At 36.9% G+C, this 27,752-nt stretch overlaps 1 protein-coding gene across 1 annotated transcript in view; it reads left to right on the forward strand.

The window, feature by feature from the left end:
* LOC150102416 (muscle-specific protein 300 kDa-like) overlaps positions 1-27,752 on the forward strand; it is a 1,203,500-nt gene that overhangs the window by 79,508 nt on the left and 1,096,240 nt on the right. The window contains exon 5 of the mRNA XM_090399574.1: positions 23,826-24,143. Within this exon, the coding sequence (XP_090255700.1) occupies positions 23,826-24,143 (318 nt within the window). The remainder of the gene's footprint in view (positions 1-23,825; positions 24,144-27,752) is intronic.

The raw sequence follows: 27,752 nt of genomic DNA on the forward strand, positions 1-27,752 counted from the left end.
TTCAGGATCTTCATTATTTGGAAATTTTACCACCTACAGAAAAAAATATTCGCCAACAAAGCCATGTACACGAAAGTATATACACGAAACAAACAATGATGCGAAACTTGTTATTATTGTCCTGTTTGCCAGGAAAAACCACCATTGTGCGTGGAAAACTGTTTTAAAGTGTATCATTCGTAATTTGAATAAATTGGTTTTTATTTTATTGATTTCATTTTATTATTTTTATTCATTTTTATGTTTTAAATTGATTTACAAATTACGTGTTATACTAGAGATTAGCTCGCTCTTGGCATAGGAGGTTGGTAATCGACATACGAGTATACTCGTAGTTGGCTTGTGAAGCTCATACATGAACTACGAGTATACTCGTAGTTGGCTTCTGAGGCACATACACAATATATTATATTTTAGTTGAAAATTATTTCCCTTCTATCAAGCCCCAGACGTGCTTTCCGCTTTATTCAGAATCCAAAGGTCCAAATCAAGGTAATTATACTAAGGGGTAACTCGTGTTTGGCATAGGAGGTCAGTAAATCGACATACGAGTATACTCGTAGTTGGCTTGTGAAGCTCATATACGAACTACGAGTATACTCGTAGTTGGCGGCGAACGTGTTAAGCACACAAGAAATAACCAGCACCCATCCATCCCTGAATCGGAACAGACCCTCATGTGTAGCCTACGTCAGAAACTACAAAGCAGGCTTTCACTGGAATTTGATTATTACAAAGAAACAGAAACTGTCACGAAATTCATAGAGGAGTGGAATTCAACTGGTACCCTGTTCTGGATTACTGACGACAACACACTTCAGCTGAAAAATAACTAAAAGTGATACTGAACTGTAATATTGACTCTTACTGAAAAGATACATCCTGTCTACCACTAATGTATCCTGTTTTTCCCTCATTTCTGTTGTATATCTAAAATGAAAATCTTTTTTTCTCTGTAATATAAATTCTTATAATATGTAAATAGTTCTTTTGTTATCTATCTTCCAATGTATATTTTATCAAGTTTAATAAAAAAAATATCTAGCAATAATCGTTAACCATAGCCACCAGTGTCCTTTGGCATACACTAAAGATTCTTACGCCACCAGAGCAATTCATCAAACAAATAAAGTCAACCATATATCGATTCATATGGAACAAAACAAACTGGCTTTCATACTCCAAGCTATGTACTTCTCTCAAAGATGGAGGACAAAATTTGACCTCCGTTGACAATAGGACAACAACGTTCCGCGCTCGATTTCTCCTGAATACCATACAACCAAAGGAAATATCACACAAATTCACCACTGAATATATTTTCACTTCTGCCACTAGAGGTCTCTCTCACTCCACAACCTTAAGAATGACAACAGCTCAAGTGCCAGTAAATTTAACAAACTTCTACAAAGATGCCCTTCGACGATGGAAGAAGCTAAACCTCCAGCACACAGTGAAGACAGCATCCCTACCTGAAATCCTCATGGAACCCATCTTTCACAACACGATGGTAAGAAGCCCGATCACTCAGAAAGAGTTTTTCTTTCCTCCATGGAGCTGGCGAAGCGTGAGGATCTTGGGTGACATTCTTTCTCCAAGCCTCTCACCTGGCGCTTTCCAAATTCTCTCGAAAACCTGGAATATGGGAATCAGTCTGAGCAGATAGACAACGTAAAGGCCGCTTTTCAAGCTGCTATGTCTGATAGCATAACAGAAGAGGGGCTTAGCCCTCCCAACTCAGAAGATCTGGCACCGCTCTTTCTGATAAAAACCAATAACTCATCGGAGAAACTTACACCCAGCAATACCAACAAGATCTACAGCACTCTAACACAACAGACGAACCAAAGCACTTTATTGGAAAATCCTGCATCATCGGATCAAACACTATTTCAATGGGATCTACCATATCGCACAAGAGCCATCAAACCTTATGCAGATATTCAGTGGAGAATGTGGCACAATATATTACCCGCTCCTACTATATTACGAAAATTTAACTCAAATGTCTCAGATAACTGCCTGTTCTGCTACCAATTAGGAACAGTCCGGCATATCTACTTGGAATGCCCAGTCAACACCCAATTAATCAGTTTGTCTCGGGAAATGGCAGCTCTCACCTGTGGTAGTCTTCATACAGAAGAGGAATATTTCAATCTCATCCATGCCGAGTCAAATAACCATTCGTTCTGCAACTACCTTTTCATCACTGTGAAAGCGGTAATATACAACTTCTACCTCAGACATACAAGACCAGACAGCACAGCAACTTCACAGAGAGAGGCAACTGACCAACTCACTGCAGCCTTCCATGAGAAGTCGGATCCTACACGAGTATCACCACCACAGGCAATATAACACCTTAGATCTTTTCCACCAAGACTGGAATCCACGGAATCAACTCCTGGCTGAGCAGGGCGACTGCATTATAATTCACTTTCCAGCATAGAAGTGACACCCCCCCCCCCAAAGAAAGGGGGAAAAAAGAAGGATTGTTGTGCTTAACAGTGCGAAAATTAATCAGCTGGCACTCACATGTAAATAGACAATATTGTGCAATAGAAATTCCTATGTTCTTCCACTTTTATGATCTTATACAGAATCATGTTAGAATAACTCTTAATGGCTTTAATCTAAAAAAAAAAAAAAAAAAATGTAGTTTTTCTTTTAAATGACTTTGAGGTGTACTTTGAATATTTTCTCTTATTAAATTAGTTCACACTTGAAATGAGGTTTTATATCTGACAGGTGGGGGACTAAAGTTGTAGGAGAAGTTTTTAATACTGGACTGTCCTTATGAATGAGAGTATCAACTCTATGGTTAGAATTTTCATTCAGAAATTTGTGGTTGCATGGTTGCATTAATTGAGTCTGTTCACCATAGAATTATTGGAATAAATGAGACATAGTTGGATCAGGATGTCATCCTCATCCAATGTTCAAAAGTTTTTCACTTGGTTGTTACTTCATGCACAAATTATTATTTGCTTCTACTTGGATAAAGGATTCAAACAAAAATATAATTTCTTGGCATCTTTAATTTATATTATAACCAAGTGAAAAAAACTTTCAAGCATCTTTCTCTAATCCAGAGTATATTATAATAAGGTGTGGCACCTTCTGACTACTTGCATTTGGAAATATGGCATCTGCATCACTACAATCTTGGTATCACTTCTGGGCCTTGCTTCCACTGATGAGAGGTTAAAGGTTGATGATAAAGATAGAAACAGGTCTGAGGAATGGCCCTTCCCACTGCACAGCATTATACATGTCCTTAAGTATATATGTGTTGCAATTAATGTGAAGTTGTTAGCCAATATATACAAGTAGCCAGTCATGATGTTCATTCATGTGCAAATTTTTATTTGCTCTCACTTTGATAAAGGATACAATCAAGAATATAATTTCTTGGCATCTTTAATTTAAGGGCATGATGTGTTTAATGAAGATAGAAAAGGTAAAAAGGAAGGGGAGCTATTTGTAATAAAGTATTGGTAATATCGGTTATGTCTATATAAAATAGAGATGCAAGAAGAAAATGGTGCAGGTGGTTTTGAGGCCGTATGGTGTGAGATACAGGTGATTAGAATGAAATACTTAGTCAGCTGTTGTTATAGATCTGGTAATGTGGATGGTAGTAACCATGAAATGTATAATCAAATTAACCAAGCAAATAAGAAAAGGGTGATCATTATGGACGATTTTAATTATGGTAATATAGACTGGGATGAGATAGCAACTGGAAGTAAAGAAAATGAGTTTCTCAATTCTTTGAGGGACAACTACTTCAGGCAGTATATAATAGAGTGTACACGAGAATTGAGGGTCCTGGAAGTAATTACCTAGGTGGTTGCATGCAGTGTGAAGACCTCTGTGAGGAAATGGTATATGTATTACTACAAGGCTAGTGATTATGAGAAGCTCAGGAGACAGCTTGCAGGTGTAGCATAAAATGAGGAGTTAGCTGGAAAGGAGATCAATGCTGCTTGGGTGATATTCAAGAATTGTCTAGTAGAAACAATGTCTAAATGTATTCCAAAGGTGTGAAATGGATGAATGAAGAGATTAAACATTCAATACAGAGTCAAAAGGCATTATGGAGGCAACATAAGAGGCATGGTAATATTCAATTCCATTAGGATTACAAAGAACAAGCAAGATGGGTGACTTGGTTGGTAATGGTAGCAACTGTGAAGTATGAGCAGCAATTAGTTAATGAAGCTAAAAAGAATCCTAGAGAATTCAGGGGAAAAAAAAAAAAAGAATGATAATTATGGAAGGATGGCATCGATTGTAGAAAATGGTATAAGAACAACTGCTGCAGAGCATGTAGTTGAGATATTTAATGAACAGTTCATAAACCTCCTTCATTCTTGAGCATGTGACATCATGGAGAGAATGAGAGAAGTCGAAGATGAGGAGGAGAGACTGGCTAAAAGTGAGCAAGAGGTATATGGGTGATTGAGCAAACTTGATGTTAATAAGGTTACACGACTTGATAATATATCAACATATTTTGAAGGAATGTGCCAGAGAGTTGGTATCTGTTTTGACATATTTAATATAAGTTTCACACTTGGTCAAGTTCCAAAGGAGTGGAAGGAAAGAAGGTAAGATTGTGACACTTCATATGGGAGGTGACAGACCTCACATCGAATTATAGGCCTGTCTTTGTGTCAATTGTAGTGTTGGAGAGGCCAGTGAGAACCTGGATCTAGAACAGGGTTGACAACTGTGGTATTATCTTTTGTGGAGGCATAGATTTACTAAAAGGAGATCATGCTTTAGTAATATTTTTACTTATTACAATAAGATGATGACTTCATTGGACAAAGGAGATGGATACAGTAATATACTTAGATTTTGCAAATTGTTTTGATAGATTATTGCATGAAAGGTCGATAGTCAAACTAAAGTGGATGGAGTTGGATGTTAGATTAGAGCATTGGATCAGAGATTGGCTATCTGATAGTATCAGCAAGTTGTGTATGGGGAAGTAATATCCCAGAAGAGGAAAGTCACTTGTGGTATATCTCAGGGGGCTTCTTTATGGCCATTGCTGCTTAACCTGTATGTTAATTAGAAATATATACATGTTAGCTCAAGAATAATGTTTAATTTGCCAAATATTTTGGTCTGAATATTACAGACCATCTTCAGTGGCCACATAGGAATAGTTTAAAAAAACAAAAAACAAAGTGGAATATGAACAATTGATCATTCATACATAGAACGCGCTGCGTGATGTCATATCGCTAAGTATTAGAAGAATAAACAGGCCTATATAATGATCTTAAACTTAATTTAAGATCATTATATGAATTTCTGAATTAATATCTTTAATTATGTTTTTTTTTTTTTAAATGTTTACTCTTCTAATACTTAGCGATATGACATCACGTGGCGCGTTCTATGTATGAATGATCAATTGTTCGTATTCCACTTTGTTTTTTTTTTAAAACTATTCCTATGTAGCCACTGAATATGGTCTGTAATATTCAGACCATAATATTTGCCAAATTAAACATTATTCTTGTGCTAACATGTATTTATTTCTAATCATTATGTCTCAAGTATTGTTAAAAAATCAAACTGTATGTTAATAATTTTGGGGAAGATTTGGATGAGGATATTCATTTGTTGCAGATGATGCAAAGTTGGGAAAAACTATGAAAAATAGAGAAGATGATGATGTGACCTTACAAGAAGACGAATAGATTCAGTGAATGGGCACAGGAATGGGGATAAAAGTTCAATGTTGCAAAATGTAAGATTTTAAAATTTGGGAAAGAAAGAATTTATGCTTGGTGGGGATATATTATTGGAGGTGGAGGAAATAAGAGAAAGGAACTAAAATTTAGAGGACACATTGCAAAAATTGTGAGAATGACATGAGCATTTCTGGAAATAATACGGAGGATACTGACTTGTAGAAGTGAGGAGATTCTTCTTCCATTTTATAAATCCTTGATTAGGCCATACATGGACTACTGTGCACAGATTTGGTTACCTGGTTTTTCAAAATGACTAAGGGATGTTGGAAAGGGTCTAGAGGCAACTGGCTAAGGTTGTTTCTGACTTCTGGAGCATTGAATATGAGGAAAGGTTGAGAAGCTGGAATTTACAGTTTAGTGGATAGGAGGAAGAGGGATGATATGATAGAGACATTTGGAAAGAGGTTGTTATAGGATCAATGTTGACGAGGTTTTTCATAAAATGGTGGGAGACCATGGAAAAACAAAAGGTCATCCCTGGAAGCTGTATAAGGGAGGATGTGAACAAGGGAGTGCGATGCACAGTTTTTTGCTTTAAGAGTTGTGAATGATTGGAATGCCTTGCCTGGGAATGTGTTGGCTGCAGAGAATTTAAATCTGTTTAAGGCATGGTATGATGAGCTATGTGTATGACAAAGGGACCTGCTGGATAAGTCTTTGACTGCATGGGGTCTTAGGATAATGATACTAGTACTACTACTAATAATCAAGACCAATCACCATCTCAGGAGTAGTGATAAAAGTATTGGAAAAGTTGGTTAAAGATCCACCCATTCTTGGACAAAATTCAAGAATGGGTGAATCAGGATATGATACTCTATAGAGGCCAACATGGTTTTGTTAAAGGTAGATCCTGCCTTAGCAATCTATTAACTTTTCATAATAGAATGACATCTGAGTTGGACAAAGGAACTGGCTACACAGTGGTACTTCTGGATTTCCTAAGACTTTTGACAGGATACCCCCATATAACACTGTTACGCAAATTGGAGCAGATGGGAATGGATATTAAATTGGTGATATGGATAGGAGAATGGCTCAGGGAGAGATACCATAAGGTGGTGTATGGAGGAGCCGAGTCCAGAATGAGGCAGGTGATCAGTGGTGTGCCTCAGGGCTCTGTGCTTGGGCCATTGTTGTTTAATTTGTATATAAATGATATAGGAAACGGCTTAAAGGGAGATATTCAGTTGTTTGCTGATGATGCAAAGTTGGGTAGTGCAATAAAAAATCAAGCTGATATTGAAAGTTTGCAGGATGATTTAAATAAGCTGGTAAAATGGACAAAAGGTAATGGATGTCAGTTCAATGTGGAAAAGTGTAAAGTCATGCATTTTGGGATTGAAAGATTACCAGCTGTGTACTACATTGATGGAACAGTACTCCAAGAGATTGATGAGGCTAGGGACTTAGGGGTGTTGGTAGATAGGGAGATGAAGTTCAGAGGACACATTGCTAAGGTGTTCAAGATTGCACATAGGATTACTTGGTTGTTGAGGAACACGCTGACATCCAGAGATAAAGAGGTTATTATTCCCTTTTATAAAGCGTTGATACTTCCACATTTGGATTACTGTGCTCAAGTCTGGTCACCTGGATTCCTTGGAGATGAGGAGGCTGTGGAGAGGGTTGAGAGAAGAGTGACCAAGTTGGTGAGTGATGTAAAAAATGCTCCCTACATTGATAGATTGAGAGCTTGTGGATTGCAAAGATTGGTTGATAGGCAAAGAAGAGTGGATATGATAGAAACATTTAAATTACTGCAAGGTTTTTATAGGATTGATGCAGGGGAAATGTTTCAGCTGTGTGATAGTGATGGAAGAACAAGAGGTCATCCCTGGAAATTAAAGAAGAGTGTGGTTAACAAAGGTGTCAGAACAAGGTTTTTTTGCCTGGAGGGTGATGAATGAGTGGAATTCATTGCCATTGCCTAACTTAGTTGTGAGCTCTTCGTCTGTAAATGAATTAAATGAATTCAAGAAGTGATATGACAGATATTGTTTTGCTAGTTTGGGTCTCCCGCAATGAGTCTACTGACTCCATGGAGATACCCGTAATAATAATAATAATAATAATAATAATAATAATAATAATAATAATAATAATAATAATTTGTGCAGACTCTATGTCTCATATGGAGGTAGTATGGTTTTCCCTCTTGAAAACTCTGGTTTTATATGGATTTAAAACAGTAAGTTGAAGGAAATGATTGTTTTTGTTGGTACAAATGATTTGAGAAGTGAGAAGCATTGTATGAGGGAGGATGCACAGGAGTTTTTAGAAGAGGCAAAACATAAGAGTGAGGTGTTGAAGATTGTAAGTCTCTGACAACGCTATGATAGAGGTGAACTGAGAAGGAGGGTGTTAGTAACAAATGAGTCAATACTTAGATTGTGTAGAAGAAATGATGTAGGACTTGTGGATCTGTGGTTAGTATTTGATGGAAAGAAAGATTTGTATGAAACTGATGTATGGCATCTGAATAGTTTTGGTGTTAGGTGTCTGGGAGAGAGCTTTGTTCATCAAGGATGTTGAAGGGCAAATTCAGGAAAATGTAAGCAATTAGTGTGAAATCACTCATGAGGCAAGTGAGGGTGAGAATGACCAAGTGTAGCATTTAGTCTCTCAATCAACTTTCTATATACTAATGCCAGAAGTATCAGGAAAAGAGGGAGGAGTTTTAGGCATTAATTAGTGCAATGTCGCCAAAGGTTATAGGTATTAGTGAGACTTGGCTAACAGCAAATGATGTAGTTGCAGGGATAGAATGTGAAGGGTTTAATATTTTCATAGAAGATAGAATGGGAGAGGAATACTGGTAATGATTACAGATGAATTGCAGCTGGAAAAAATAGAATATAGGCAAGAAGGTGGCTGATCATTTTAATCAGTCTGGTGTGAGATTAAGGCCAGTAAAAAGTATTCAAATTATACAGTTGGTTGTTTCTATATCAGGAAGTTCCACAGATGATCTGGAAGTCATGCATTGCAAAATATGTAAGAGTACAGGTCGAGCGATTATTATGGAGAACTTTCATTATGGAGATATAGGCTGGAAGGAAGAAAGATCACATGGCAGGAAGTGAATGGAATTTATATACCTACCAAGAGATAATTACTTAACGCAACATGTGATGGGAGAGTATTGGACCTGGTCATAGGATCAGAAGAGCTATCCATAACCAGTTTGACAACATTGCTTCTGATTTGTGAAAGTGACCATGCTGTCTTGATTTGGGAGATTGTAAAATTGAGGAATATTCTGTCAAGAAGGGGTAGTGGAACTACAAGACAGGTGATTATGACAAGCTTAGGAAGAAGCTTAAATCTGTGATGTGGCATAAAACACTGCAGGATGAGGATGTTAGTAGTGGGATATAGTTAAACATTATCTAGAGTAAGCAATATTAAATTGCATATGTAAGGTAAAGGGGGGGGTAATCAGATAGGAGTTATATGGATGAGTAATGTCATTAAGCATGAGCTGCAGAAGAAGAAATTGTTCATGATCAGTACAAGGCTCAATCAAGAAAGGTGACAAAGATGGCAGGGAAGACAAAATCAGATTCTTTTCAGATCAGTCCAAAGAAAATCCCAAAGAGTTCTTTCATTACGTAGCAAGTAAGAGGAAGAATGACTATGGAAGATTAACCTTAATGAGTGATGATTGTCACAAAGAGACATAAGCAGATAAAAGTTGAGTTACTGAGTGACCACTTTAGAAGGGTATATGATCCTAGTGAGGTTACTGCTTTAACATATGTGAGAGACAGTAATGTGGAAACGGAGGTGGATGAATTGGTGGTTCTTAGGATATTATAGAATATTATATGTAAATAATGATGTTGGATATGAGTTAGGGTTTTGCAATAATGTGTAAGGGAACTGGCAATGCCTCTGACTAGGCTCTTTAATTTAAGTCTCAGCTCTGATAGAGTTCCATGGGAATTGAAACAGGTCATATTATACTGTATGAGGATCAACATGACTTTGTGAACAGTCATTCATGCCTTAGTTACTTACCAACTTTTTATAATAGAGTAACAGCTGAGTTGGATAAAGAAAATGGCTACACAATGATTTTGCTGGATTTTGTGAAGGCATTTGACAGAATACTGCATGGAACTCTATCATGCAAATTAGAACAAATTGAGATGGATATGACACTGGTTAAGTGGATAAGAAGGTGGTTGCTGAACAAATATCAAAAAATGGTATGGAGAGGCAGATTTGAGGCAAAAACAGAGACCATTGCTGTTTAATTTGTACATAAATGATATATGAAATAACCTGAAGTGAAATATTCAGTTGTTTGCTGATGATGTGAAATTAGGTAAAGTAATAGTCAATGAAGATGATGTGGAGAGTTTGCAGCACAGTTTATATAAGCTGTCAGTATGGGCAAAAGTTAATGGATGTCAGTTTAATGTTATGCGTTTTGGGATAATAGATTACAAGCATCCATAAATCCCAAGCTTTGAAGCTTGGGATATATGGATGATGGTAGACAGAGAGTTGAAGTTTAGAGGATATATTGCTAAGGTTGGTCACAAGATTACTTGGCTATTGAAGAACACACTAAGAAGTAGAGATAAGGAAGTTGTTATTCCTCTTTATAAGGTTTTGATATGCCCGTATCTGGATTACTATGCTCAGATCTTATCATCTGGGTTTCTTTGGGATGAGGAAGCAGTGGAGAGGATTCAGAAGCAAGTGACCAAGATGGTGAGTAGCCTGTGGAATGTTCCCTATGAAGATAGATTGAGGGTGTGTGGACTGTAGAAGTAGGTTGATAGGAGAAAAGAGGGTATATGATAGAAACATTTAAGTTGCTTAAAGAGTTTTATAGGACTGATGTAGGGGAAATGTTTTACTTGGCTGGAGGGACCAGAACAAGGAATCATCCCTGGAAGCTGAATAAAGGTGTGGTTAGTAGGAGTGCAAGGACTAGAATTTTTGCTTGGAGAGTTGTGAACGAGTGGAATGGGTTGCCAGAGTCAGTTGTGAGTGCTTTGTCTGTTAATGGGTTCAAGGAGAGGTATGATAAATCAAGTGTCCTGTGATGTCTTCGGACCCTGTGGAGGTGCCCATATAATAATAATAATAATAAAAAAATAAAAAAAATAAAATAAAAAAAAATAATAATAATAATAATAATAATAATAATATTATTATTATTATTATTATTATTATTATTAAAGTTGCTTAAAGGGTTTTATAGGACTGATGCTGGGGATCAGTCCTACGGAAAAAAAAAAAAATTCGTAGGGCAAAAAGACGCTACTACTTCCAAAAATTCATGGAATATAACGACAACATTAAGCAAACATGGCTACACTCAACGAATTAGTAACCCGAAAAAAGAAAACTTCAGCACAAGATTTTATTGCAAAAAGCTTCAGTCAGGACACAAACCAAGAGGAATTAGCAGACTCATTCAACCATACTTTCACAAACAACATCACACAACTCAAAAAAGACTACCAAAGATCAACAAAAAACTACCGACACAAAGTCAACAACAAACGATGTATTTTCCACCCATAACAAAGGAGTTTATTTTGTCCAGGAATAGACAAAATAAGACTCACAGACCTTATAATACACTTTGAACAAATAAATCCAATACTTTTGAAACTCGTGAACATAATATTCAACACAGGCATTATCCCACAACAACTAAAAACTGCAGTAATTATGCCAATATATACAAACACGGCAAAAGAAAACGATACTCAGAACTACAGACCAATAGCTACACTACCAGTCATCTCAAAAGATAGAAAAAATAACACACACCAGACTACAGAAAAGAGTAAAACACGGTGTACCTCAAGGTGCCATATTATCACCCACTCTATTCAACATATACATTAACGATGTTTATAACATATCCATAAGAAGTTAAATATTTCAATACGCAGATGACACTGTACTGCTAGCAATCCACACAGACATTAACACAGCTCTCTGCAAAGCATAACAAGACCTAAACGAAATCACAACATACTTCCACCAAAACGCAATTCTAATCAACGGCATCAAAACACAGATGTTGATAATACACCATCTGTGTTTTGAATCATACGCCCTGCATCACTATTGATACATTGTCACATATACCGCTGCAGTAACAACAAAAATACCTGCTATGTTCCAAAATCAAACCTGTAACACACGCAAAATACCTTGGTCTCTATATAGATTCCCACCTTAAATGGACAAAACATATAGAATACCTACACACCAAACTCCGGATCATCACAGCAAAACTCTCCAAGTTTAAGACATTATTCCACCCAACATAAAAAAACTCCTATTTGTATCTGTGAATCCCTACTCAGATACGGAATAACAATCGATACAAATAAATCAAACAGCCAACTAACAAAATTAGAAACACTACACAGGAAAATCGTGTCAACAGTGATCTGGACACCTTACACGCAACAACCAATATCCGACAAGCACATGGGGATACACAGAATTATGAGCATTAAAAACCTACTTCAAAGCTTACTCAAGCTTCGAAGTAGGTGGGATTAATGTCATGAAACTACATGACATTAACAAGGAATTACTTCAACATCACCTATCGAAACAACAGAGACACATATCGTATTACACAACCGTGTCAACAGTGATCTGGACACCTTACACGCAACAACCAATATCCGACAAGCACATGGGGATACACAGAATTATGAGCATTAAAAACCTACTTCAAAGCTTGCTCAAGCTTCGAAGTAGATGGGATTAATGTCATGAAACTACATGACATTAACAAGGAATTACTTCAACATCACCTATCGAAACAACAGAGACACATATCGTATTACACAACCTACAACAACTCTCTACATCCCCACACCCTTCAACAATTCATATGGTTCTTTTGTGAGATCACATCAGATACCAACGCAACTCAACAACCTACCAAGAAAGTTAAAACACGTAGATAACTACAGAACATTAAAACACAAACTCTGGAAAATATACCAACAAAATTAAGAAACCATTAACACTAATATACACATCACACATCACTAGCATCTAATGCCTACATCCCATACATAAACAGTAGCAACAGCACAAATAGTGAAGGCTAAATCCCACTCTCTTCATAAAAGCTAACCCAAGCTTCGAAGTAGATGGGATTAACTTGCCTCACTCATCTACAGGTAATCCTTATAAGCAAATGCAGAAATTTGTATGTATAATCACTCTTTCTCAAACTTTAAAAAAAAAATAATAAATAAATAAATAAAATAAATAAATAAAAAATTATTATTATTACCCCAAGACCTCATGGAGTCAAAGACTCATCTGGGAGGTCCCTTTATCACACACACACATCTCATCATACATGTCTTAAACACACTCAAACTCCTTGCAGACACCACACTCTCAGGCAAGGCATTCCAATCATTCACAACTCTTCACAAAAAAATCCTGCCTCTCACTTCCCTACTCACACCCTCAGACAAACTCTACCAAAATGCACCTGCAGTTAAACAGCTTAATATATTGGCTCTTACCCGTAGTTGGTTTGGTCATAATCCTGGATAACAAGAGCAGACTTATAAGTGACTGTTTTACCTACTACATAAGAGAAGATTGGATGGAATGTTTGCGAACATATTCACAGCTTCCATTGAATCTCCAAGATTCATCAGTTCTTTATTTTCAAATGTTGAAAATTATCCTCTTTCATAAAATCTCTGGACTTACCAAGGCATTCTTTAAAATGCATGAACCACACGAAATGTAACCTTGATTTATTCATTTATCATTATTTTATGACCCAATCCTTTTTTGAAATTTAATAAAAAAAAATTGCATTTACCTGCTCAGTTTGTTGCATTATTATTATTACAATTATTATTATCATCAGACCTGTGTGAGTCAAAAGATTTATCATGGAGGTCTCACTGTGACACACACATAACTCACAAACCATGTCTTAAATTTACTGTCTCTGCACTCACTGCAATAATCAGTAATGCATTTCACTCACCAGTCTTTTATGTGAAAAGTGCTCAACACCAAAATCCTCCTCCTCACTTTTTATTCACACCCTCTTTAATATAGCTTCCAGGGTAAAAATCTCTTAGTAACTTATGTATCAACCATATCCCCTGCCCTGCCTATCCACAAGCTCTCCAAATTGCATTTTCTCAATTTTTTCTTCATATCCAACATTCCATTGGCTGAAAACCACCTCAGTTAATTCTATTGATGACTAGGTGACCAAATCTGTTTACATGTAACCTGATCAAAGCTTTATACAAGAGACTGTAACCTCCTGAAATGTTATAACTTCCTCCGTATCACTGCTGTATATCTGTTGTGATATCGTAATTTTAGCATCCTCCTAAATTTTAGGTGTTGTTTTGGTCAGCATTTCTCATTCAACAATTCAATCGAATCTCTTCAACCGAAGACCAAAATATCTGAAACTGCCATAACCACATTTACTATATTTTCTTAAAGTTTTAAGAACTTTCTTAAAGTCCTCCCTCATTTAAGGACTCTATTTTGCGTAACATAATAAAGGATTTTGTGGCATGCAGTGCTTGTAGGACGTATGCATCCCAACAGTTGGATACGTGGCAGGTGAGAGAGAGAGAGAGGAGGGGGTGCATGTGTGCACAAAATGTAGGCAATGGGAGGAACTTAATCAGTTGGATATTATGATAATCAACCCCGTTGTGTCAGAGATGGGAGAATCTCGAGAGACGAGTAGTGTAATAGGTGAGAATGACGAGTGAAATATGAATGAAAAAAATAAGAGTGGGAGTGTGGAAGGCTTGATTGTGAGCTTTTTGGAGATGATCTTCATTGGGAGGATGATTGGCGAGTAAGATTGACTAACTTGCAGAGAGAGCGAAAGATAGATGAGTTGAAAGAGGAAGTGTAATGTCTCGGGAATGAGATGAGAAGTATGAAGGATGAGATTAGGCAAATCAGAATAGGAGCGAGAGAGAGATCGGAATGATAGAAGAGGATAGAATAGAAACAGAAGAAGAGAGGGAATGAGAGAGAGAGAGATATGGGAATGATAGAAGAGTAGCGCATAGGAGCAGTAGAAGAAAAGGAATGGGAGAAATGTATGGGAGTGATAGAAGAGTAGAGAATAGGAGCAATAGAAGAGAAGGAATGGGAGAGAGAGGTATGGGAGTGATAGAAGAATAGAGAATAGGAGCAGTAGAAGAGAGGGAATGAGAGAGAGGTATAGGAATGACAAGAGGAGAGGGAATGAGAGAGAGAGAGAGAGAGAGAGGTATGGGAATAATAGAAGAGGGGAGAATGGAAACAGTCAGAGAGAGGAAATGAGAAGAATGTGAGGGAATGCTGGAATCAGGGATAGAGTGATGCCAGGACAGCAGGTAAGAAGGGGAAAAGAGAGAGAGAGAGAGAGAGAAGGGGTTAGGATATTTTGTTGGGTGTTGCTACAAACCAAGGAGCACAGAGAGTGGGGAGTAGGAGATGTTGAGCAGTTGAGCTTGGAAAGTGCAAGAAGAATGATTGTTATGGGAGATTTTAACAGTATAAGCTGGGAAGAGGAAAATGCATGCAGTAATAAGAGAATGGAAAACTTGAGGGACAAATGTTTTAGGCAACATGTAATAGAGGAAACAAGATGTTCAAGAGTTTTCTATTTGGTCCATAGCATCAGAAGAGCTGATAATAACTATGATGCCTTCTCTTCCCCCCCCTCCAAGTTGGAGAGAGTGACCATGTGTTTTGACTTGAAAGATGAATAGACTTGCAGAAGTGTCAAATAAAAGGGAACATATGTGGAATTATAAGGCAGGTGATTATAATGGTCTTAGATGATAACTTGGGGCAGTTGCATGGAGGGTAGGATTGGATGGCCAGGATATCATTAGTGCTTGGGAAATTGTGAAGGAATATACTTTCTTTTAGGGTTACACGGTGATCAGCACTCATATTTGTAGATTTAGGGACTCAAAAACACACGTGTTGAACAAATTATTTTATTAATTACAAATAAAATAAAGCTTGATGTTTCGACCTCTATATTGAGGTCATCATCGGAAGAATACAAACATGCTCATGCTTTCTATACCAGTAAACTAAATCTACATAGTTAATAAATCTTTTTTCTAGCCTGACCTCTAGTGATAGAAAAGAAAAACAAATGAATAAATAAAGAAATAAAAAAAAAAAATTTAAAAAAAAAAAAAATATATATATATATATATATATATATTATAAATAGATAAATGCAACTACAATAAACTGTTAGAGTCCTCATGTATTAATATTCTGGATGGTTACAAAATGATTTCTTTCAGTTGCTATTGAATGTTCTAAACACTTCACCAAGTCACCAGGTTGTCTTCTTGTAGTGGGAATTTTTCTAATGCTAGTTTAGGATGTTATACAGGTTGTAGATGGGTCCTCCACATTCTTGAAATGGTGAGGCCATCATTTTTGTTGAGATTTGGGTTGTGTTTGAGCATTTCACAAGACTCTTTAAATTTTCTCTCAAACCAGGTTTTGGTGCGGTGTAGGGACTTGGTATTTTTCCAGTCAATTCTATGGTATGTTTGGAGTGCATGGTCATTACGTCAAGTTTTATTTTATTTGTAATTAATAAAATAATCTGTTCAACACGTGTGTTTTTGAGTCCCTAAATCTACAAATATGAGTGAAGGAATATATCTTAGCAGCAATAGTAAGCTGTATTCCACAAGCAAAGAAGCAGACACAATTTGGTGTAAAGTGGATGACAAACAATATCAAACAGGAACTGCAGGTGAAAAAGAGATTATGGAAGAGATATAAGGAGAGAGGTGGAAAGCAGATACATGAAGAATATAACACTAGGCTAGGAGAGCGACTAGTATGGTGAGGAAGGCAAAACATGAATATGAGAAGAGATCAGCACTAAGATCCAAAGAAAATCCTAGGGTATTTTTTAGCTATGTGGCCAGTAGGAGGAGAAATGATTGTGAAAGAATGACATTGTGGGATAAAAATGGGAATAGAGTGACTGATGCAGAGCACATAGTGGATATGGCAGGTTTCGGTTTTAGAGGTGCAAGAGGATAGTGTGTTCCAAATACTGAGTACTCTGGTTGTCAGTAAAGCTGTGGGATTGGATGGTATTTCACCACGAGTTTTGAGAGAATGTGCTAAAGAACTGACAGCTCCATTGACCTGGCTTTTCATTGAAAGTGTGGCTATGAGAAAGGTACCCAGGGAATGGAAGGAAGGTAAGATAGGCCATTGCATAATGGCAGTAGCAGACTGGAAGTATCTAATTATAGGCCATTTTTTGTGTGTTATCAGTAGTTGTTAAGATCTTGGAGAAATTAGTTGGGGACCATATACAGCATTGGGCAGATGAGGGTAATGTTATCTGTATGAATCAACATAGATTTGTTAAGGGGAGCTCTTGCTTTAGTAGTATGTTTGCCTTTTATAATAAAGTGACAAGAGCAGTTAATGAGGGAAAGGCATATACTGCTATTTTTTTTGATTTTACAAAGGCATTTGACAGGGTGCCACATGATAAGCTGATAGTTAAGTTGCAGCACATGGGTTCTGATATTGGGTAAGTCAACGGGATTCAGGATTGGCTGTCTGATAGGTGGTATCAGAGAGTTTGTTATATCGTGTTTAATTATATCTATCTAAATAAATCCTATGAACTGTGCCATTTGTTATAACTTCTTCTTCTTATTTATTTTATCTTTACTTCTTATTTAATTTAATCTTTCATTCTCATATATCTTTCCCTTTTAAACTTTATTCTATACTTATTTCATTTCTTTTACTTTAATCTCTCCCCTTTTTAAACAAGCTGTTCTTTGGCCTCTCTATAGTTTAACCACGTGTAGGTTACTTAATGTTTAGGGCTTTGTCCTTGTATGGGACGTGACCATTAACACATCTTCTGAGACAGTCCACCCGATAAGCATCGACAAATTTATATTTTAACTGTGCCAGCCAATACCGAGGATAGATGAGATGAGATGAGATTATCCAGGATGGCTCTCTCAGAATGATACACAATAATTAAACTATAATAAAATCTAATTTCTGTTCACTAAATTCTTACATGCAGTCGTGGTCTGCTTTGTTTAATCATACACGTGGGTTCTTCCTGATAGTAATTTTATGAGTGGCTGTTTGAATTCATATACTAAATCAGAACAGGCAGGTATTAAGAAACATATTTATTAATAAAAGAAATTATACAAGTAAGCATTACTACTAAGTAATCTGAATCATTCTCAAGTAAGATCTTTGGTTCAATACTACTAAACAAAATACATGAACAAACTTACTTGGACCACCTTGCAACTTAACATTATCTCATTAACACTTATCACACTTTCTACATTCACGTGGTCACTAGTTATATTATTTAACACATTACTACTAATTCATACAGAATAAACATGGCCTTTCTAGGCAGACTGTTCTCAATCAAAATGGGCCTATGCCAAGTTGTAGACAGTTCCTAAAGTTCCATAAAATAAGTCCACTACACAAAATTGTTCCTTAGAAAGCACATAATTCCTCAACTGAAAAATATATCACAAGAGTCTACGTTACCGTCACTGGAATGACACTCGTTCCTTTCTTCTTGCCTTGTCTAGAACATCAAGGCTTCTTCTCAGTCTGCTATTCGTCTGGTCACCTACTACAAACTGTATGGCCTAATTCTCCATGGGAAGGATGGTATGGCTCAGGAGCTTAGCCAGAATGGACGGCATCTACTTGGTTCTTCTGTCGCACGACATAACACAGCTATCCTAGTCCAAGGAAAAAGCTAGCCCTACTTGGTACGCTATGACAGATGCCTCATACCTCCCACGATCACCTGGGACTTCTCCATAGGTGCGGACTGGACCAACGTCTGAGCGATCAGGAAACCGGAACCAAAAAAGCCTCGAGTGGGGGTTGCTTGACCCTTTTGTTTTCTTTTTCTTCTTGGTGTTTCTCGGCTATAGCGATGCCCACCAACACAGTCACGGGGGTTTACGTCATGGCGTCCAGCTCCCTCTGTTACATCGCACATGCGCTTGTTGTGTTTTTCTTGGAAAGCGCTCTGGTTTCTCTTTCTCATAACTCCCCCCCCCCAGTATACATAACACTGGGCGGTTAAAAGGTGACCCTTGGACTCTGGCTTACAGGTTTTGCTACCTTATAACACTTGAAATGGGTTCTTAAATAATTTTAACACTTTATTTAATTTCTTTATCTGACCCTTATGTACAATAGGTTAGGTCTTACAATTTTCTTTCATTTGTTATACAATTTCTTACTCCTAATTTAGTGTTATATACGAAAAATTACCTTTTCGGTATAAAGCCAACACACCACATTCTCCGCCTATGCTTAAATAAAGTTGTTCTTGAATAATTCGTGTTAAATCTTCTTTCTTAGTTTATTCAGGACACAACAAGTTGTGTATTGTGGGGTAATATCAAGGAAGTAGAAGGTTACAATTGTGGTCCAACAGGGTGCACTACTGGGACCTGTATTTTTTTTTAACCTTTATATCAATGACATTGTCAGCGAATTGCAGGGGGGATATTCAGTTGTTTGCAGATGATATGAAGCTAGGAAGGGTTATTAGTAATCGTACAGATGTGGTGGCCCTGCAAGAGGATTTGAATAAGCTAGACATATGGACAAATGATTGGGAATATCGGTTTAATGCATCAAAGTGTAAGGTCTTGAGGTTTGAGACACATCGATGGGGCACCGCATACTCTGTTTGAAGAGCTATACTGCAAGAAGTAGGGGGAGACAAGAGATCTGGGGGTTGATGATTGATAGAAACATGAAATTCAGTGGACATATTGCAAAGGTGATGAAGGTAACACAGAGGATTGCTGCAATAATGAGAAGGAATCTGACTGCAGAGATAAAAGAGTTATCATTCCATTGTATAAGACCCTGATCAGACCACACTTAGACTATTGTTTTCAGTTTTGATCCCCAGGATTTGAAGGGGATAAATCAACTGTGGAAAAGGTATACAAAGGCAGATAACAATGATGGTTTCAGGACTGTACAATGTTAGTTATGAGGATCAGTTGAGGGAATGTGGATTGCAAGAGTATGGTGGATAGAAGAAGGTGAGGTGATATGATTGAGACTTTTAAACTGTTGAGAGGTGGTTTCAGGGTTGACACTGGGGAGTTCTTTCGCCTTGTTGAATAGCAGGAAAGAGTGATGACAAGGGGCCATCCCTGGAAGTTACGAAAAGGAAACTGTGAGTAAGATGGTGAGGAGTGGTTTCTTTGCATGGAGGGTGGTTGAACCATGGAATGCATTGCCTGATAGAGTGGTGAGAGCGAGAACGGTCAATGAGTTTAAGGAATTGTATGATAGACTTTGTGTTTCCTAGGAAGGACCTCCCACAATGAGTCTTTTGACTCCATAGGGGCCTGAATAATAATAATAATAATAATAATTACTTGAAACAGCACATAACCGAAGGGACTCATGATGTGAGAAGGTTGAATCTGGTCATACGTTTAGAGGACATATGCATAAGTAAGGTGTCCTCGTTACCTCCAATTGGTGAGAGCAATCATGTGGTATTGATTTGGGAGGTTGAAAAATTTGTGGGTTTCTCTCTTAAGAAGGGGTTTATATGGAACTACTGGTTAGGTAATTATAACAAGTTCGGAGTGAGCGTACAGCCACCCCATGCCAGAACATATTGCAGGTAACTTCATTTACCTGCAATATGTTTGCAGTGCATGGGATAAAATCAGTGGGTATCTGGGGAAGACAATATCAGAATGTATTCCCATGTTCAGGAATGCAAACAAGGTAGGCATCATATGGAAGAGTAGTAGTATCAGGCTTGATCTGAAAAAAAATAAAATGTTATGGAGAGTTTACAAGGAGAAAGGCAATCAGTACACCTATGAGTAGTACAAGGCTCAAGCTAGGAAGGTTACCAGCATAGTAAGAAAAGCTAAATCAGATTATGAGAAGACCTTAGCCAAAGAGATCAAGGGCAATCCCAAAGAATTTTTCTGCTATGTTGCAAGTAAAAGGAAGAATGTCTTTGGAAGGATGAGCTTAGTAGGTGGTGATGGTATTGAGGTGACCAATTCAGATGTAATAGTAGAGTTACTGAGTGATCACTTTTCAAAATTCTATCACCCAGGTGAAGATATCTCTGTACCTGTAACAATAACTAATGTGAGAATTGAAGTTAATAAATCAGAGGTACTTAGTATATTGCAAAATTTAAATGCGAACACTGCTGTAGGTTTAGATGGAATATCAGCTCGGGTGTTGCTTGAATGTGCAAAGGAATTGTCAAACACCTCTTACCTGGTTATTTAACTTACGTTTGAATTCTGGTATGGTCCTTAGGGAGTGGAAGAAAGGCAAAGTGATTCCTTTGCATAAAGGTGGCTCTAAGACTGCGATAGTTAATTACAGACTGATCACCATCTCGGTGGTGGTAAAAGTATTGGAAAAGTTGATTAAGGACAGAATTCAAGAATTGGTGGATCAGAATACGATACTCTATAAGGGCCAACATGGTTTTGTTAAAAGTCGATCCTGCCTTAGCAATTTATTAACTTTTTATAATAGAATCACATCTGAGTTGGACAAGGGAAATGGCTATACAGTGATCCTTTTGAATGATATTCCATGGGGTATCCTGTCCTGTGCAAATTAGATCAGATGGGGATGAATACTAAACTGGTGATATGGATAAGTGAAATGCTCATGGAGAGACACCAGGAAGTAGTGTATGGAGGGACTTACTCCAGGATGAGGCAGGTGATCAATGGTGTGCCTCAGGACCCTGTGCTTTGGCCGGTATTGTTTAATTTGCGTAAATGATATTATTATTATTATTATTCGTGACACCTCCAAGGAGTCCGAAGACTCATCGCGGATATAGGAAATTGCTTGAAGGGAGATATTCATTGTTTGCTGATGATGCAAAGTTGAGTAGCGCAATAAAAAATCAAGTTGGTGTTAAGAATTTGCAGGATGATTTAAATAATCTGGTAAAATGGGCAAAAGGTAATGGATGTCAGTTCAATATGGAAAAGTGTTAAGTTATGCATTTTGGGATTAAAAGATTACCAGCTGTGTACCACATTGATGGAACAGTACTCCAAGAGATTGATGAGGCTAGGGACTTGGAGGTGTTGGTGAATAGGGAGATGAAGTTCAGAGGTGCACATTGCTAAGGTGTCCAAGATTTCACTTAAGATTACTTGGTTATTGAAGAACACATTAACATCCTGAGATAAAGAGGTTATTATTCCCCTTTATAAGGACTTTGATACTTCCACATTTGGATTACTGTGCTCAAGTTTGGTCACCTGGATTCCTTGGAGATAAGAAGGTTGTGGAGAGGGTTCAGAGGAGAGTGACTAAGTTGGTGAGTGATGTAAAAAATGCTCCCTGCATTGAGAGATTGAGAGCTTGTAGATTGCAGAGGTTGGTTGATAGGCAGAGAAGAGGAGATATGATATAAACGTTTTAATTACTAAAAGGTTTTTATAAGATTAATGCAGGGGTAATATTTCAGCTGTGTGATAGTGATGGAAGAACAAGAGGTCATCCCTGGAAATTAAGGAAAAGTGTGGTTAACAAGGGTGTGAGAACTAGATTTTTTGCTTGGAGTGGTGAGTTGGTGGAATGCATTGCCTGACTCAGTTGTGAGTTCTTCATCTGTAAATGAATTCAAGAAGAGGTATGATAGATATTGTTTTAATGGTTTGGGTCTCCCGCGATGAGTCTACTGATTCCATTGACATACTCGTAATAATAATAGTATACATTATTATTATTATTATACAGTTATCTCCATGGAGTCAGAAGACTCATCATGGGAAATCCATTATTCACACACTAACCATCAATCACACAATATCTGTCACTCACCTGGTCCTTAAACTTATTCACTGATGAAGCACCCACAATCACCTGTGGCTACCCATTGCACCCATTCACCACCATCTAAGCAAAAATTCTAGTTTTCTGACACCCTTTCTAACTACACTCTTACACAACTTCAACTGATGACCTCTTGTTTTCTCCTTTCTTGCCATGTACTAAAAAAAGTCTTCAGTGTCAATTCTATAAAATCCCTTTAATTACTTAAATGCTTCTATGATATCTCTTGTTTTTCATCTATCAGCTAATTTTTAAAGCCTTCAGACTCTCAATCTATTCTGATAGGAAGCATTCCACAGACCTGCCATAATCTTTGTCACTCACCTCTGGATTCTCTCCTAACTTCTTCATCCCATAGAATCTAAAGTTCAGATACGTATGCACTAGTACAGATGTGGCCTTATTAAAGTCTTATATAAGGGACAATAACCTCTCTGTCCCTGCTTGTTAGCATGTTCTTCAGCAAAACATAATCTGATGTGTTGTTTTTGCTACCCTTTTAATATGCCCTCTAAACTTCAACTTCCTATCCACAATCACCCTCCCCCCCCTCTAATCACTCCCCAATCACCCACATCCCTGGCCTCGACAGTTTCCTGCAGTTCAATCCCAATGTAGTATACAGCTTCTGATCTCTTCCCAAAGTGTATCATGCATGGTATATACCTTACCTTCATTTACCATTGGTCTTCCCAGATAAGCATCATCAGCAAAAACATGAATATTTCCTGTCATATCATTTCCTATGTCATTGATATACAAATTAAATGGCAGAGGAGACCAAGTAAAATAATAAAAGTAATAATAATAATCATTATTATAATTATAATAACCTTATGACACATTGCTTAATTTGAATTAAATATAAAAAAAAGCTTAATGAATATAAATCTTAATATTTTACATGTTTTGTATATAAATCTAGAAATCAAAACTAGAAATTAATTTCTCCCAGATTATCTAAGTTGTTCTTCCTTTAATTTTGTTAATATTATTGTTACTGTAGGTCTTGTAATATCAATGTTTGCGTATTGTATTTATATTTATTTTTTTATCTATATATTCATTTATTATCATGTTTGAAATTGTAAATAAAAACATGTGTTCTTTTTATAGATTAATTTAAGTGCACAGCAGGATATCTTCAATGAATTGCAGTCCAAAATATCATCACTAAAAAAGCTAAATGATATGCGAGAAATTCCTGCAATGTCTTCTTTACACTCAGTCATTCAGTCACATTTTGATGAGGCAGCTCATTTGGCTAATCAAATCAGTACTGCACTTGGATCTGTTTTGCAAGAAGAGGATGATTTAAGAAAGGAACAAGAGAAATTTGGTGAATGGCTTAGGAAAACAAGGGAAGCACTTTCAAAATGTGAAGAAACATCTGGAGATGATGAGGCTATTCTTCAGCGGTTTGAATCTTGCAAGGTAATATAGATTTTTTTTTTCAATAACTTATGTGACTGTGCCTTAAATACATTCACATTCCGTGCAGTCAACACATTTCAATCATTCACTACTCCATGCAAAAAAAAACCTGTTTTTCACTCCTTTGCTCACACCATCCTTATACAACTTCCAGGGGTGACCTCTTTTTCTTCCACCATTCTATGAAAAACCTCCTAACATTAATCTGATAAGATCCCCTTACCAACTTATATGTCTCTATCATATAACCCCTCATCCTCCTATCTGCTATACTCTGTAAATTGCATCTTCTCAACTTTTCTTCATACACATTCTGGTCACTGAATTAGTAAATTTTATTTAATACAGTGTTTCTGTGTAGGCATGCAGCTGCTAATATCGATCCTCTTCAATTCCCTGTGCATAGTTTGGTGATATATGGCATCAGGAACAACCTTCAGTCAATTGCTGCAAACAGGAAGTTCTGTTTGTCCATTCAATCTTTCTCAGATGACAGTATCTCATTCCTGATAAACTATCTTAGGACCACAGTTATGCCTCTTAGACATGCGATGTGGGATTTTTCTGCTGATTAAACATCTGGGATATCTGACCTTTTGAGAAACTAGTCAGAAAGACTTTTTTTTTTCCAATTTTGATCAACAATACTGATGATTACTGACTAGCAACATTATTAAATAGTTGTCTAGATCATGAAATAATCACCTGTTTTGTGGCTAGTCATATAGAGACTCTTATGAGGAAAGGGTATAATGTGGAATTATAAGGCTGGTAATTATGACAAGCTTAGGAGACAGCTTGGAGCTATAAGATGGAATGAGAAGTTGAGCAGTAAGGAAATAAATGCTGCATGAGAACTGACAAAGAAATACATAACAATATCAGTGTGTCAATGTATTAGAAGGACAAAAGGCTGAATAATGAGTCTTTGACTCCTTGGAGGTGTCACGTAATAATAATAATATAGGTAACCCTTGTATAACGTGGTACTTATACGACACGGTTTCGATATAACATGGTCGACAAATTGTATTAACCCTTGTTCAATGCAGATTCGATATAACACGGTCTAAAATTTCTAGTAACCCTTTATTTTTTATTTTTTTCATATATTTTTCACCACGGGACTTAAAAATCAAATTTTATCTTTGTTAAATTTGTGTCTGCCCGTATCGCACAAGTAGTTATGAGTATCAAATTTAGTTTTATTGTATCCCTGAATAAGGTACTGTACGCAGGCTTTTGCAGTCTGTGTAATTCTCAACAAATAGTGCAATTAGAGACAGCTGAAATAAAAACGATGCTAACTAATGAATCACATGTCCCCTTTAACAGAAACTATGCTGTATAGACTCAAGCAAAACCATATGTTGCACGGAAACACAGTATCTAACTAAAAAGTATTGTCCAATTTTTCAAAAATGTTTGTTTTATTGCATTTGAAATTTGAAAGGCTAACTTCAAATAAAATTCTACCACGAATTGAAACATGCCATATCATTCTTGTGTGAGTTCCCCTGCTACCCCAAATGCAAACAAGCAGCAGTAAAAATCAACCAAGGGTTGAAACTTTGTGTGAGTTGAGCCAGTTGGTAATGAAAAGTTCCATTGGAATGATAAATGACACCCTGTTGTGAATGTATTAAAACTAATAGTGAAAGTTGTTATGACAGTTTCAGATGTTATGGAATTCGATTAAAGAGAATTAGCATTTCAACTCAACATTTGTCGTTTGCTTTTGTCTTTGGGTCGTGCAATCTTTTGTTAATACTGCACTAATCATATGCATGTCTTTATAGCTGCTCTCTCGTTTAAAACAAAATTCAACTTTTACAGATTGTAATAATTAAAAAAAAAGTTGAATAATTTATAAGCATATAAAAGGATTGCCAGCATATAAAAGTGTTCATTGAACAATTCTACTATGTCCTCTGCATCAGTCACTCTATTCCCATTTTTATCCCACAATATCATTCTTCCACATTCATTTCTCCTCCTACTGGCCACATATCTAAAAAAATTCCCTAGGATTTTCTTTGGATCTTATATTAAAACTATACAACCTCACTCCTTTGTCCAAGTAAAAAGTCTATTCAAATCTTCCTGAAGGGAATTAACATCAGCAGTGCTACTTATAATTCTTTCCAACTTTGCATTGTCAGCAAATAACTGAAAACTCCAATCAGTCCACATGATATATCATTTACAAACAAGATAAAGAACGGGTGCGGGGGGGGGGGGGGCAAAAACACCTTTGGCATCCCACTGGTTATCCTCCTTTTCTGAGACACTACTCGTTCATACACAACCTGCTGGTATTGTTCAGAGAGCCAATCTCCAATACATCTAACCAATATACTATCTATTCCCATCCTCTGAAGCTTGTACACCAACATATTATGTGGTAATTTATCAAACACTTTTACAAAGTCCAAGAATATCACTGCATATGATTCTACCTTACCTAACACACCTGTTACCCAATCAGTAAATGCAAGGAAATTACTAAAACAGAGTCTACCCTTTACATATCCATGTTGACTATCAAAAAGAATGCTATGTCCATCAATCAGTCTGGCAAAATGAGCGTTTAGGAATGGAAGCTGACATCGGGACCGTAGCGGAAGAACTTCGGCGGGAGTTTATGAAAATGAAAAATGACCTTCATCTTCTTCATGAGGAAGTGATCGGTAAGGAGATACTGGAAGTTAAAGCTGAGTTTAATGTGTTAAACAGAGAAATTAGGACTATAGAGATTACTTTAGCTGAAGTAACTAGAACAGGATTACATATGGGTGAGTCTTTGGTGAATGATTCAGTAATAAATAGTATGGGAGTGATTGCGAGTCAACATAATAAAACCACAAGTGGCCTAGAAGAAATGAGATGTAGTGAGAGTGGGGCGGTAAGTAATAGAGAGTTGAGTAATGAAGTTGGGAGAGTCATGCTGAATAGTGTAGAGAATGAGTCCATGAGTGTGGACTTGAATGTAGTTAAGAGTGGTAAAATATATGGTGATACTATGATTAAGGGTATGGAGAGTGGTATGCATGAGGAGTGCTTGGCTGATAGGACAATAGAAAGAGTGGCTTTAGCAATAAAGAGAGGGCATGAAGCAGACAAGATGATAGTTATGGTGGGTACGAATGACTTGAGAGGTAGTATAAATCGGGTAGGAAAAGATTTAAGAACATTATTAGATATTGTGAAGAGGAAAAGTGTCAATGGGAGAATAGTGTGTGTGCTGCCTCGTTTTGACAATTACGAGTTAAGTAGACGAGCAATGATAATGAACGATATGATTGCAAGAATGTGCAGAAAAAGAGGTCTGGAGTTTGTTGATGTTTGGAGTGTGTTTGAAGGAAAAAGGCAGTTGTATGCTAGAGATGGACTGCATCTAAACATGGAAGGACATAAGCGATTGAAGAAGTTATTGTTTTCTGAACAGGTTGAAGTTATTGGGCAGGGAAACTAATATTGAAAAGGTTGAGTGTAAGAGAGAGAAACTTTAGCACTGATTGTGTATTTATTGATCCTTATAGGCAGAATAAATTGCATAAGAGAGGGGATAAAAATCGGCATAGGACTACCGTAGTTAGTGACTTATAT

This window comes from Typopeltis vanoorti, chromosome 10, assembly GCF_054136105.1.
Source record: "Typopeltis vanoorti isolate ZY-2024b chromosome 10, IOZ_Tvanoo_1.0, whole genome shotgun sequence".
Classification (NCBI taxonomy): domain Eukaryota; kingdom Metazoa; phylum Arthropoda; class Arachnida; order Uropygi; family Thelyphonidae; genus Typopeltis; species Typopeltis vanoorti.